The sequence below is a fragment of the Calonectris borealis genome, chromosome 6 (genome assembly GCF_964195595.1).
Source record: "Calonectris borealis chromosome 6, bCalBor7.hap1.2, whole genome shotgun sequence".
In the NCBI taxonomy this organism is placed as follows: domain Eukaryota; kingdom Metazoa; phylum Chordata; class Aves; order Procellariiformes; family Procellariidae; genus Calonectris; species Calonectris borealis.
Genome location: NC_134317.1, coordinates 2,455,845 through 2,467,459, shown reverse-complemented (window position 1 = coordinate 2,467,459; position 11,615 = coordinate 2,455,845). Strand labels below are relative to the sequence as shown.

At 40.7% G+C, this 11,615-nt stretch overlaps 1 protein-coding gene across 9 annotated transcripts in view; it reads left to right on the top strand.

Annotated features, from left to right (window-relative positions):
* Positions 1-172: 172 nt before the first annotated feature.
* The window catches only part of RIF1 (replication timing regulatory factor 1), a 42,578-nt gene continuing 31,135 nt past the window's right edge, over positions 173-11,615 (top strand). For all 9 annotated transcript variants that reach the window (XR_012674025.1, XR_012674023.1, XR_012674024.1 and 6 more), the window contains exons 1-8: positions 173-379; positions 1,775-1,853; positions 2,547-2,643; positions 5,199-5,329; positions 5,765-5,859; positions 7,756-7,945; positions 10,299-10,391; positions 10,488-10,626. Coding sequence is in view for 6 of the 9 variants with exons in the window: in XM_075152647.1 (XP_075008748.1) it covers positions 273-379; positions 1,775-1,853; positions 2,547-2,643; positions 5,199-5,329; positions 5,765-5,859; positions 7,756-7,945; positions 10,299-10,391; positions 10,488-10,626 (931 nt within the window). In the remaining 3 variants the exon portion in view is untranslated. The remainder of the gene's footprint in view (positions 380-1,774; positions 1,854-2,546; positions 2,644-5,198; positions 5,330-5,764; positions 5,860-7,755; positions 7,946-10,298; positions 10,392-10,487; positions 10,627-11,615) is intronic.

Sequence of the window (11,615 nt, the reverse complement as noted above, 5' to 3'; positions counted from 1 at the left end):
CGCCGGGGGGCGGTGCCCGCAAGGCGCGGGAAGCGATCCATCGCTCCGCGCTCGTCCGCGCGCGGAGAAAATGCGTAGTGCCGCTCGATGTCCTCCGGCTCGGCCGCCAGCCCCGCCTCCCCGCTCTCCCATTGGCTGAGCCGGCGCAGCCCGGGCCCGCGCGCCGCCAGTCCCGCGCGACGCCATCTTAGCCCGGGAGACGGCGCGGGGCGAGCGGCGGCTGGGCTCGGGGCTGGCGGCACTGGGCTGCCCGCCCCCCGCCCCGCGGCACCATGAGCGCTCCCGCCGCCTGCTCCAGCCTGCAGCCCCTGCTGGAGACCCTGGAGGACTCAGCCGCCCCGCCGGGGGAGCTCACCGACGCGCACCTCACTATCGTCAAGTGAGTGCGCGCCCCGGCCGCCTACCTCGCGGCCTCGGGGGCAGCGTGAGGGGAGCGGGGAGGCCCGCGCTGCCTGAGGAGACCGCTGCCGCCATCGGCCTGCGTGGCTCCCCGCCAGCGCGGAGGGGATCGCGGTGCCGTCTGCCCGGCGGCGGGGGAGGCGGGTGGTGTGCAGGCCCGGCCCGTCCCGCGTGCGCCCGGGGCAGGGGCGAGTGAGCCCCGGGTAGGGAGGGAAGCCTCTGCGCAGGCTGAAATGCGGGCGGCTGGGGAGAGCTGCAGGGCTTGGGGCTGCGTGGCCGCTGGCTGGAGATCGCGGGGAAGCGTGGGGGCCTGGAGGGCGGGAGGGAGGGCGGGCGTCTTTTTGGTGTCTGCTCATCGGAGAGCTTTTACACTTCCTGGGAAAACTGCGGAGGTGGGTGAAGGAATGTTGGGAAATAATTTTTTTCCTACTGAAAGAAGACTTTCTAATGACTGTGTCATTAGAAAGGTTAGGTTTTGGTGTGGTTTTCGGGTTTTGGAATGATCCTGCCTTAATTGCATTTCTTTGTGGAGGGTACTTCTTAACCGTCAAGTGCTGCTTTTACCTGGATCTTTCGAATTTGTTAGCATATGCAAAGGCACTATCTCTCTCCATCAGTATCTCCCTTGAGTTCCTGTCTTTCAGTTTTGTAGTAACTTTTGAAACTGTAACTGCTTAGATATCGGTGATACTGATCACACTGTAAGATTTTACAACCTGTAATATCTGACAAAAAAACCCGTCCTAACTTAAAGATTGTATTAAGGAACAACAGATTTCTGAGGTTGTCTTCTGGATGATTGCACTCAATATGGTTGGTTTTTGCTATGTGAAACTGATTGCTGTCGTTTTATAGGATAAGTATAGCTTTTCCATACGGATGTTCTTCAGATATGTGCAAAGTCATCTCTGCTAGTTGTCAAACCAGAAATTTCCTGGAGTGGAGAGCCTGCGTTCTAGAACTGCTTTTGAAGAATGCTTTTTTAAACTCATATATTTCTGTGGAAAGTTCGTCTGATTTTCAGCAGTCATTTAGAGTTTGCATATTAACTTTTAATGTTTTTATAAAATTTGACAAAAAATGAAAATCCTTAATGGTTTTTTTTATGCTCCATAAGCACACAATGGGACATTAGTCCCTTCACTTTTTCCAATATACTAGGACACATGTACTTTATAACACTATTTTACTGATATGTCAGACTAACTACATGGTGACTGGCGTTTTTGCTCTTTTCCTTAACTTCTTCAGTGTGGTGTTTTAGCTTTCTAAGGAAGGAAATGGTTCTGTACTAGCTAATGAATTGTGTATTAGGTGTTTAAAATTACATGTTTAACCTGTGAATATTGCTTGTTTTCCCTTCTGCTCCCTGAAGTCGCTTGACGGGTGAGGAGGGCAAAGAATTCACTGCAGATGTCGGAAGACACTTTCCTCAACTTTGCAAAGTGTTTAAGGTATGTCTTTTCCATTCAATTTTCTGCGCTTCAGTGAACAACGTTTAGGTGGTCAAGGTCAGTGGCCATTGTAAGACTTGAATTTGAGTTCATGTAATAAGAACTCAAGCTAGTGATATAGCAGTAAGGGTTTGTTGGCAAAATATATCCTCCATGTTATTAGAAATTACTACAGAAAAAATAAAATACAGGGTCTTGGATGTGTTCAGGCAGTGTTATACAGTCAAATCTGATCTTCCAGCCAGAAAAGATACAGTGTGTTCTGTCTGCCTTTAGAAACACCTTGGGGAATTGGAATATGCGGTAAATGTCAAATTTTTTTTGAAGATTAATGTAAAGACTGTTCTTAGCCATCTTTTTTTCCCTTCTGTTTTAGATGTTTAAAAACAATTGGAGAGTCAAGTGATAGGACATAACAAGCGAAGAAGTAAAGAACTTTGGATGTTTTTTTGGATGTTACTTTGGACAGTAAAGATGTCTAAATTACAGAGAACAAAAATGTCTTCAGAACCTCAAATTGTTTTATTGATTTGGCATGTATGTAATCAGGAAGGGTTTCCTACATGGGTGCATTTTTCATGAAGTGTTTGCTTTTGACAGCGCTCTCTTCATTGAGCAGAAGTGTTGGTATTACGACAATACTTCACAGCTACTTCTGTAAACTGAGACTTTATGTATATGGTTTTTTTTCAGGCACACATTTCTAGTCCAAACTCAGAGCTAAGTAATGCAGCGTTACAGGCATTAGGATTCTGCGTTTTTAATTCAAAGATTACGTCTGAATTATCTGGTAAGCAGACTTCAGTGTGCGTGCTGGTAATGAGTGTGTATATAGATATATATATCAGAGTTCTTTCTTTTTTCTTGGTTAGCATATACTTTAATTTTGACAAAGTTTACAGTTCCCAAGTGGTACAGTGGTTTTGTCTCTAGTATGAGCAGTGGGATCAGTTCACTAATTCCATCTTGTACAAAAAAATCATCATTTTTTTTTCATGCTGTTATGCTAAGACCATTTTGCTAACTTCTAGTTTCATTAAATGCTTTGGTAGCAGCTAGGTACTGTCATTAGTTTTGTGGAATTAGTAATCAAAAAAGATGTCCGGGTGGAAAAAGAATGAAGAACACTTTTTTTGTTTGTAGAATTTGGGTATGCATAGTAGTGCTTTTCAGTGTTTTCCAGCCTTTACCTGGTGATTCGTGGTTGTTACCTTACATCGTAGAATCATAGAGTGGTTTGGGTTGGAAGGCACCTTTAAAGGTCATCTAGTCCAACCCCAAATATTGTGCTGCTAAATATTTCAAATTAAAGTAATTTGAAGTAATCTAAAATCTTATGGCCTACAGTCCTAGAAAGTGCTAAATCCCTTTAACAAAAGGTTTTGCTGCTGAGAACTTGAGGCTATGCATCAAGGTAAAAACACCGGATTTTGTTAATAGGGGAGAGCTAATGTCCAAGTTGGCTGGTCCTCGGGAGGTACCTGTAACACGTTCCAGGGGTCAGGCATATCCAGTATGGTTACCTTACAGTAACATGATCAGAAACTGCTCGGTGTCGGCTCTGTTTGTGTGTCGGATAGACAGGTTGTGTGGTGGTGGAAGGTGGTTAAGCTAAGGTTGCCTTTCGTGGGCACAGAAGGAAATGTATTATGATTTGGCTGTTGTGTGATGCCTTGATGGTGCGGGAGTCTATAGTGTCTCTTCAAGTGGTAATAACAAATGGCATACTGTCAATTAATCTTTCTTTTTCTTCTTCTGAGAAGTGTTAAATACTCTTGGACAAATGTTCTGGAATGACCCTTGTTAGAGAGAAACTTAACCTCGCACAAGAGTGAACAAAATTGTATGTGTGGATGTGCAGAGAGCATTTTTCATGTGACTCTGCCGTTCTGTTCATTGAAATTGATTCTTTCTCTCGGTTCTTTTACTCGTTTTCCAGGGTGTCCTGCTTTCCTGTTACTCAAACTTTAGCCTGATTTCCTGTGAGAATGAGGCATCTATAATAATGTCTGTGTGGTCCCTTTCCTTTCCCCCATAACCTTTTTTTTAACCAGTTGATAAATTACAGTCAATTTTGTTAGAGACTGTCAGGTTTCAGAAATAATTAAGTCCTGAAAACAGTGGATAGTTAGGGAGAGAGGACAAGAAGCATATGTACTCTTGATTGAGGAAAGGAGTGTATGTGAGCTTATTTTTCTCAGATAGTGAGATCATTTACCCGCAAAGCCCAAATTTGTAAGAAATCAGGCTTCATTAGTTTTGAGTTTTAAAGGAATACATGATTCTCCATCTGTCTTCCTAATTGCATGTAAGTCCTGTGTTAGCCTTATTCTTTTTTGTGTAATGAGCTCGCTGTTACCTCAGTTACAACTTTACCACCCTCTTTAATAATAAAGCCTCTTGCAGAAGCTAAGATGAATTTATACATGTCAGTATAGCAGTGAAATTGGCCAGACAAAATGCTGCTAAATTCACTTGAAATCCAAGAAGTTTTGAATAATTAAATATTTAATCTTTAGCGCTACTGTTTTTAGGTAAATTTGTCTTCTAGCTTTATGGTTTTCTGGTTTCTTATAAAGGTAATTCAGATACACTACATTGTTGTGGTTTAACCCGGCAGGCGACCAAACACCACGCAGCTGCTCGCTCACCTCCCCCCCCCCGCCAGTGGGACGGGGGAGAGAATCGAAAAAAAAAGTCAAATTTGTGGATTGAGATAAAGACAATTTAACAGAACAGAAAAGGAAGGGAAAATAATAATAATAATGATGATAGAATATACAAAATGAGTGATGCACAATACAATTGCCGACTGATGCCCAGCCAGTCCCCGAGAGTGATTGCTGCTCCCTGGCCAGTTTATATACTGAGCATGACGTCATATGGTATGGAATAGCCCATTGGCCAGTTGGGTCAGCTGTCCTGGCTGTGCTCCCTCCCAGCTCCTTGTGCACCTGGCAGAGCATGGGAAGCTGAAAAGTCCTTGACTAGCGTAAGCGCTGCTTAGCAACAACTAAAACATCAGTGTGTTATCAACATTCTTCTCATAGTAAATCCAAAACACCAGCTATTAGGAAGAAAATTAACTCTATCCCAGCCGAAACCAGGACATACATTAACAGTATCTGAATATTAATACATTTTGACCTTTTTTGCTAGTTTATTTTGAGAGAAATTTCCAAAAGTTGCCAAAAAGTAATGTTTAAGACATTAAATCATGTCCATTGGGATTTCTAGCTGAATGGATCTTTAGTAATGTTAACTGAGCAAAATGACCTGAAACTTGCTAAGAAGCTGATTAGAATTGCATGAACAGAATTTGAGTGCCGTGCATTCTGCTTTCAGCAACTGAAATACGAGATTTGCTGTCAATGTTGAACAGTGTTGCTGTAAAAACTTCAGACAAAAACACTCGCACGCGGGCACTTTGGGTGATCTCTAAGCAGACGTTTCCTTCTGAAATTGTTAAAAAGGAGGTAAGTTTCTTCACTTCTTTTTTTGTGTGTGTGGCTGATTTCCTAGGGAGATGAGGCTTGTGCAAACTCTTGGTCACTCTCCACTCAGTAGCTTTTGAATCTGAAGGTCGTTTTCCATCAAATTTGACAGCCAAGTACAGGGCCTAAGTTCTTGAAAAAATTGTAAGGGCAGCTACAGAGGGAAAAGAGCCAACAAATTATTGCTTCTCTTGAATTATTGCTCTGCAGTGTGAACAATTCTATTAGATACCAGTGCAGCAGCATGGGGGAGAAATGTTGTGATACTCCAGTTTGGTCAGAGCTCTAACCTTAAAACTAGACCCAGCATAATCCAAACACAAGGCACAGTCCTGGGAAACAAAATTTCATAATTCCAGCTCCTCATGGAAATATTTGTATTTAAGTGCTCACTCTGATGTTCTCTTATTTCCTCAGGTGTCCAGTATTATTTCTACCCTGGAAACGATACTTACTAAAGGAGATGTACAGTCTATGGTGGTTGAATATGAAGCACTAAATGTTATTATACGGTAGGTGCACTGCAATATTAAATTGTTAAAGTAGATGCTTAGTTTTTTTTGAAAAATATTGAAACAAATTTTTTTGAATGCTCTTTGAATTGCTCAGTATGTTCAAGAGTGTTTTCTTATTGTTTTGTATTACAGTCAGTAGAACAGAGTGAAAGTGTGTGAACTATTGTCTCTGTGTCTGCCTCTTTCCCAGTGGTTCTCCTGAACTGCTTCATTTGCAAAATATTCCATTAATGATAATGTGACAACCAATTCTGACACAGAAGGCAGTCCATATTCAGATAAACTTTCATTGCTTTCATTTTGATGGATTATTAGGAATTCTTTCCAAAGTCTCATATGCGCTTCACAAGTCATGTTCTAAATTCTCATTTTCAGAACCTACCTGCTTGAGAGATTCTCAGCCATTATATGGGTTTATATTTAAAAATGTCTCCTTGGCCCTTTGCAAATTTTACTGCCATATTTCTCATAACACAATTGAGGGTACTGTTTAATTCCAAAGGCGACTTTTTAGGACCAACACCAAGAGTGCATTGTTTTGGTCAGCAGCGCTAGAATAGTCAAATTTTATCTTTACTTGGTATTAATTTAATTTCTTTATTAGTAAATATGTTGAGCTTGTACCTTTATTATTATTTAAGTATTCTCTTAAACTTCTTGCATCTGGCTTGAACTGCAAATCCATTTTAAAGTGAAATAGTTAAAGCAGTAATTATTTCCTTATTTTATCTCTATTCATACCTCAGTTTTCTGTAGCAGAGAGGTCGGATATTATAATTTACTTAGTATTTAGGAACTTCTTGCATTTGGCTAATTGTACGCTAATTCCTCTTTTGCAAATCTGAGATTCAGTAGACGATTGTTTCTGGAAAATTATACATTTTATTAAATGGTTTTTTTTAATTATTTTATATATATTTAATTATTTTATATGTGGTTATTAAAAGAATGTAGTTATCCTTAAGAGCAAGAATTGTACCTGAAAATAAACAGATAGCGGGTCTCAGGCTGATTGACAGCAGGGGTAAGACAATGCTCTTGTTCAGAAGTTAGGCTGCTGACAGATGTAAAAATGGAAAACCATTCTCTTAAGCAGTGCTTGTCCTCTAGCTTTAATAAAATTATTTGAAAGGCAGCAGTTTTCCTTAGTACGACAAACCCTTCGTAAGCTGTAGCGATGGGGATTTGACATACCTGTGCCAAAGAGGACACTAGCAAAATTCCATGATTTAAAGATAAGTTGGTTCCTACAAGCAGGTTTGAATATACTCTGGGTACTCCCACTTCTGAAAGTTTCGTTGGCTTCTGTGTGGGATGGTGTAAACATGTGGAATTGTTTCTCATACTGTGCTCTAACAGCTCAGTAATAGAGGGATAAGATAAGAACGCTTGGCTAGGCTAATGTACATTAAGACTGCACAAACCTGTGCTGCTTCAGGGTTTGAGTTGTTTTTCAAAAGCAGGCGTATATTGTTTTCAGCCCACATGGCCTGTTGGGGCTGGTCTGGACTGCTAGGAACACACAGGGGGTGGTTAATATGCAAACGTTGTACTTGGCCACTGATAATGAAGTGATGGTATGTTCCTTTTAGGCGCTCAATTCAGCTCGTTTGCCCAAAAAGTTGTGATAGAATGGAAAGGACAACTGTAAATGTCAGTCTGTTCTGCTTTTGGAGAGGTTTATCTGAAGTAACACTTCAGCATTGCACTTTTAAGTGAACTGTCAAAAGACAATTGCTTAGAAAAATAAAAAAATTAAATTGTTTAGAATGATTTCCTGTAAATCATGTGTTGAATTAGAGCATTTATTGATGATACTAAGATTATCTTTGAGTGTCTGAGCAGTATGTCTGTTGGAGATTTTTAATACTTATATTTGTTTTTTGGGTCTAGCTTAATGGAGCAAACTCCAGCCCAGATGGGAGAAGAGGCTGTGAGGTGGGCAAAACTGATCATTCCTCTGGTCGTCCATTCAGCTCATAAGGTGCAGTTACGAGGTGCCACTGCTCTGGAGATGGGCATGCCGCTGCTCCTCCAGAAACAGCAGGAGGTAGCGGCTATCACTGAGCACCTAATGACCACAGTAAGTGGAAATGCTGTGCCTTTTTTCTAGAGACGACAGGAATAGTAATCGGGGTGGTTGGTTCATTGGGGGGTTTTTAAATTTGATTTACGGTCTAGATAGTGGCAGCAAAAAGCTACTGTGCGTTGACAGCAACAACTTGATGACAGCAGTTTTGACAGAAAAATTGATGTAACAACAATGTAAATATAGCACCACTGTAAAAAAAAAAAAAAAAATTAAGTTTCTGACAGGAATCATTGATCAGGAAAATAACTTGCTGTTTTTAAATGACCTTTAAGCACCTGTCTTGATAGCATTAACTCATAAATATCATTAAACTTTTATTGTCTCTTAAAGAGAATTTGTTTACCGAACTAGAATCAGCAGAACTTGATGTGGCAGTAACTCACATCATCTAGCTTAGCTTCCTACTCAAAACAGGGCTAGCTTCAAAGCTCAGGCCAGATTGTGCAGGGCCTTGTCCCATTGAGGTTTGAATATATTAAAGGATGGAAAGTCTACAGCCTGTCTGGGCAGCTTGTTCCTGTGCTTAACAACCTTCATGGTAAAAATAGGGTTTGCCTTGTTGAAACTTGTCTGTTGCCTCCAGTCCTTTCTTTCAGTACTTCTCTGAAACATCTGGCTTCTTCCTTATAATCCAGCTATAAGTACTGGAAGACTGCAATTATATTCCCTCCCACCCTAAGCTAAACAAGCCTAGCTCTTCTGTCATGAACTCTGTCCCCTAACCATCTTAGTGGTGATCCTCTGCTGGATTCACTCCAGTTTGCCAGTAGCTCTGGTACTTCAGTGCCCAAAGTTTGGTACAGTATTCCAGAGATGACGTGATGAGTACCAAGTAGAGGGGTCGGTTCTCTTTGATTTGTTTCTTGTGCTTTTGCTAGTGCAGTCCAGTATACAGGAGCAAATTCCTGATTTAACATTAAAATTCTTGTCCCCCGCCTCTTTCTCTGCAGAGGCGTTACATAGTCCGTGAGTCCTCAGCAGGTACCAGTGCAGGGATTCATTTATCCCAGGTATAGGACTTTGCCTTTGAATTCTGTGAGGTTTCTGTCAGTCCATTTTTCAAGCTTGTAAAGATCCCTGTGAATGGTAGCCCTGTCCTCCAGCATATCTCCCCCCATCATCGATTGTGTTAAATTGTATCAGCCCTTGTTGACCCTTTGTAAATCTCACACATAACCTGGGCTCTGAACTGCTAGCCACCAACCTTTGAGCCTGACAGTCCAGCCACACACCCCATAATCTAAGTAGTTTGTGTCTCCCCAGTTAGGCTACAAGGACACTAGAGGAGATTGTGTCAAAAGCCTTGCTAAAGTTGGAGTGAGAACATCTGCTGCCCTCCCTGCATCTGCAAAACGAGGCATTTCCTCATAGAAGTCAGTCAGATTGGAAAAGCAGGTTTTACCCATGGTAAAACTATGCTGGCTGTTTGTAAGGACCTTCTTGTTCTTCCACGGGAATTTGCTCCGTAATGTTTCCACGCACGGGAGTGAGATTGGCTGGCTTGTAATTCCCCAGATCCTGTCATTTGTCGGTAGTTTTTTTTTGTGGTTCGGTTTTTTTTTTTTGGGAAGTTGGCTTAAAATTTGTCTTGCCCTACCCCATCACTGGGGATCTCTACCAGTTGCAATGACCTCTCAAGAAATAATAGCCTCATTGTGTCATGGGCCTTCTCCTTCAGCATCTTTGGATACACCCTGTAGAATGTGATGGATTTGTATATGTCAAGTTTACTTAAGTAGTCCCCAACTCAGTTCTTCTCTACCATGGGTAGTACCTATGAGCCCAGCAACAAAGGTAATGGCAGACAGACGTTGGAGGCCTGACAGTAAAGATGGAGGCAAGAAAGGCATTGAGTACCTCAGCATTTTCTATGTCCGTTAAAAGATTTCCCACCCTATTCAGCAACAGCCCCCTTGGGCTTTTTGATGAAGCTTTTCACGTTCCCCTTCACTTCACTGTAGGCTTATTTATTTTGCCTTATTCGCTGCTGAAGTTAAGTATGTTTACAAAAAAACCCAAACTAACAAGGTGGGTTTTAGGGTCACAGTGTGTTTTGACTTGAGAGTTAGACTGCAAGTATTTAAGGAAATCAATTTTCATTTGTTGCTTGCCACTATCAGAATAATTGAAACCAACCATAAACTTCAACTAAGAAGGTAATCAGATGGTAGCAATGTTCAACTGATTTACCAGCAAATGCGATGTGGTACAGAATTAAATACTTCTGATCTAGAAGTAGCGTAATTCCAGTTTGGTTGTGTCTCCAGACATTGGTATGAGTATGTAGTTTTTAGAATACTTTGAAGATATTTCTTGTAGAAATTATGTTTCTTTCTATCTGCAGAAATTAATTTCAGAACTTCAGAAATTGTTTTCTACAAAAAATGAGACTTACGTGTTAAAATTATGGCCGCTGTTTGTTAAATTACTTGGAAAGGTAAGCAGAAGAGCAGTAAGCTTTACAATGATGAATCTTTAGGGAAGGAATTTTTGACAGCATAAATATCTTAATTCTGAACTTCTTTATCTTCAGACTCTGCATCGTAGTGGCAGTTTTATCAACTCATTGCTGCAACTGGAGGAACTTGGATTTCGTAGTGGCTCACCAGTGGTAAAGAAAATAGCCTTCATTGCATGGAAGAGTCTAATAGATAATTTTGCTCTAAATCCAGGTAGATTAAAAAAAGTTAACCTGAATTGTTTTGACTACTGTCACTTTACATAACTGAAAGAGAATATTCTGTCTAATAGTGGTCAATACCATGGTACGTACCACTGGATATACACATCGTATATCTGTGGTATATACATAGTGGTATATACTGTGTATATACGTACATACATACGTAAAATTAAAATTTGTTTTGTTTTTTAAGGAAAAGTGACAGTTTGATCAGTAGTTCTATCTTAATTTTTCTGCTAGGAGAAATGGATAGAACAAAATTAACAACCTTTGGTTTGTAATGCTTTAATTGATCCAAACAGCAATGAAATAGAGAATAAAATATTTTGTAGATCTCTTTTTGGATTGTGTGGATTAATTGGAGAAGAGCAATGCTTCAGCATTCCAGAGGTATTAAAAAAAGTTGCTTTAAAAGGTATAACTGAGACCTGAACAAGTCGTTTAAGTCTAGCCTGTGTCAAAACGCACAATATTTATTTTTTACCTTGATTATGCTTCTCCTTATTTTGTGTCCTGAAGAGAAAGCTAAATGTGGACGTTTCTTAGCTTGGCTGAACTTAACTCAAATTGTCATTTTAGTTTGTTTCCTGTCTGGTCATTTGTTCTGATCGTTGTTTCCCATAAATTAATTAACAAAGGACTTGATTCTATCAGAAGATAAAATCCATGGCACCACTGGCGTTCATTGTGCGTGTTCCAGTGTGGCTAATAAGGATTGCTAACTGCAAAAGCAGTCTCTGTCAGCAGTTTCTTATGAATTGCAGGTGGGCAGGTTCTGATGCTGCTGAGCTGGCTAAAAGTTTTTCTGTTCTTTGAACACTTGCATAGGCTTGAGCAAACTTCTGTCCAGACATGCTATGCTGCTTCTGCTTCAGTGGTAAATGATCATTTGTGGCCTCAGAATACTGTATTTAAGATCACCCAGTCTCATCCAGTGGTAATGCACATATATGTTAAGTGTTTGGTTTTTCTTTTACT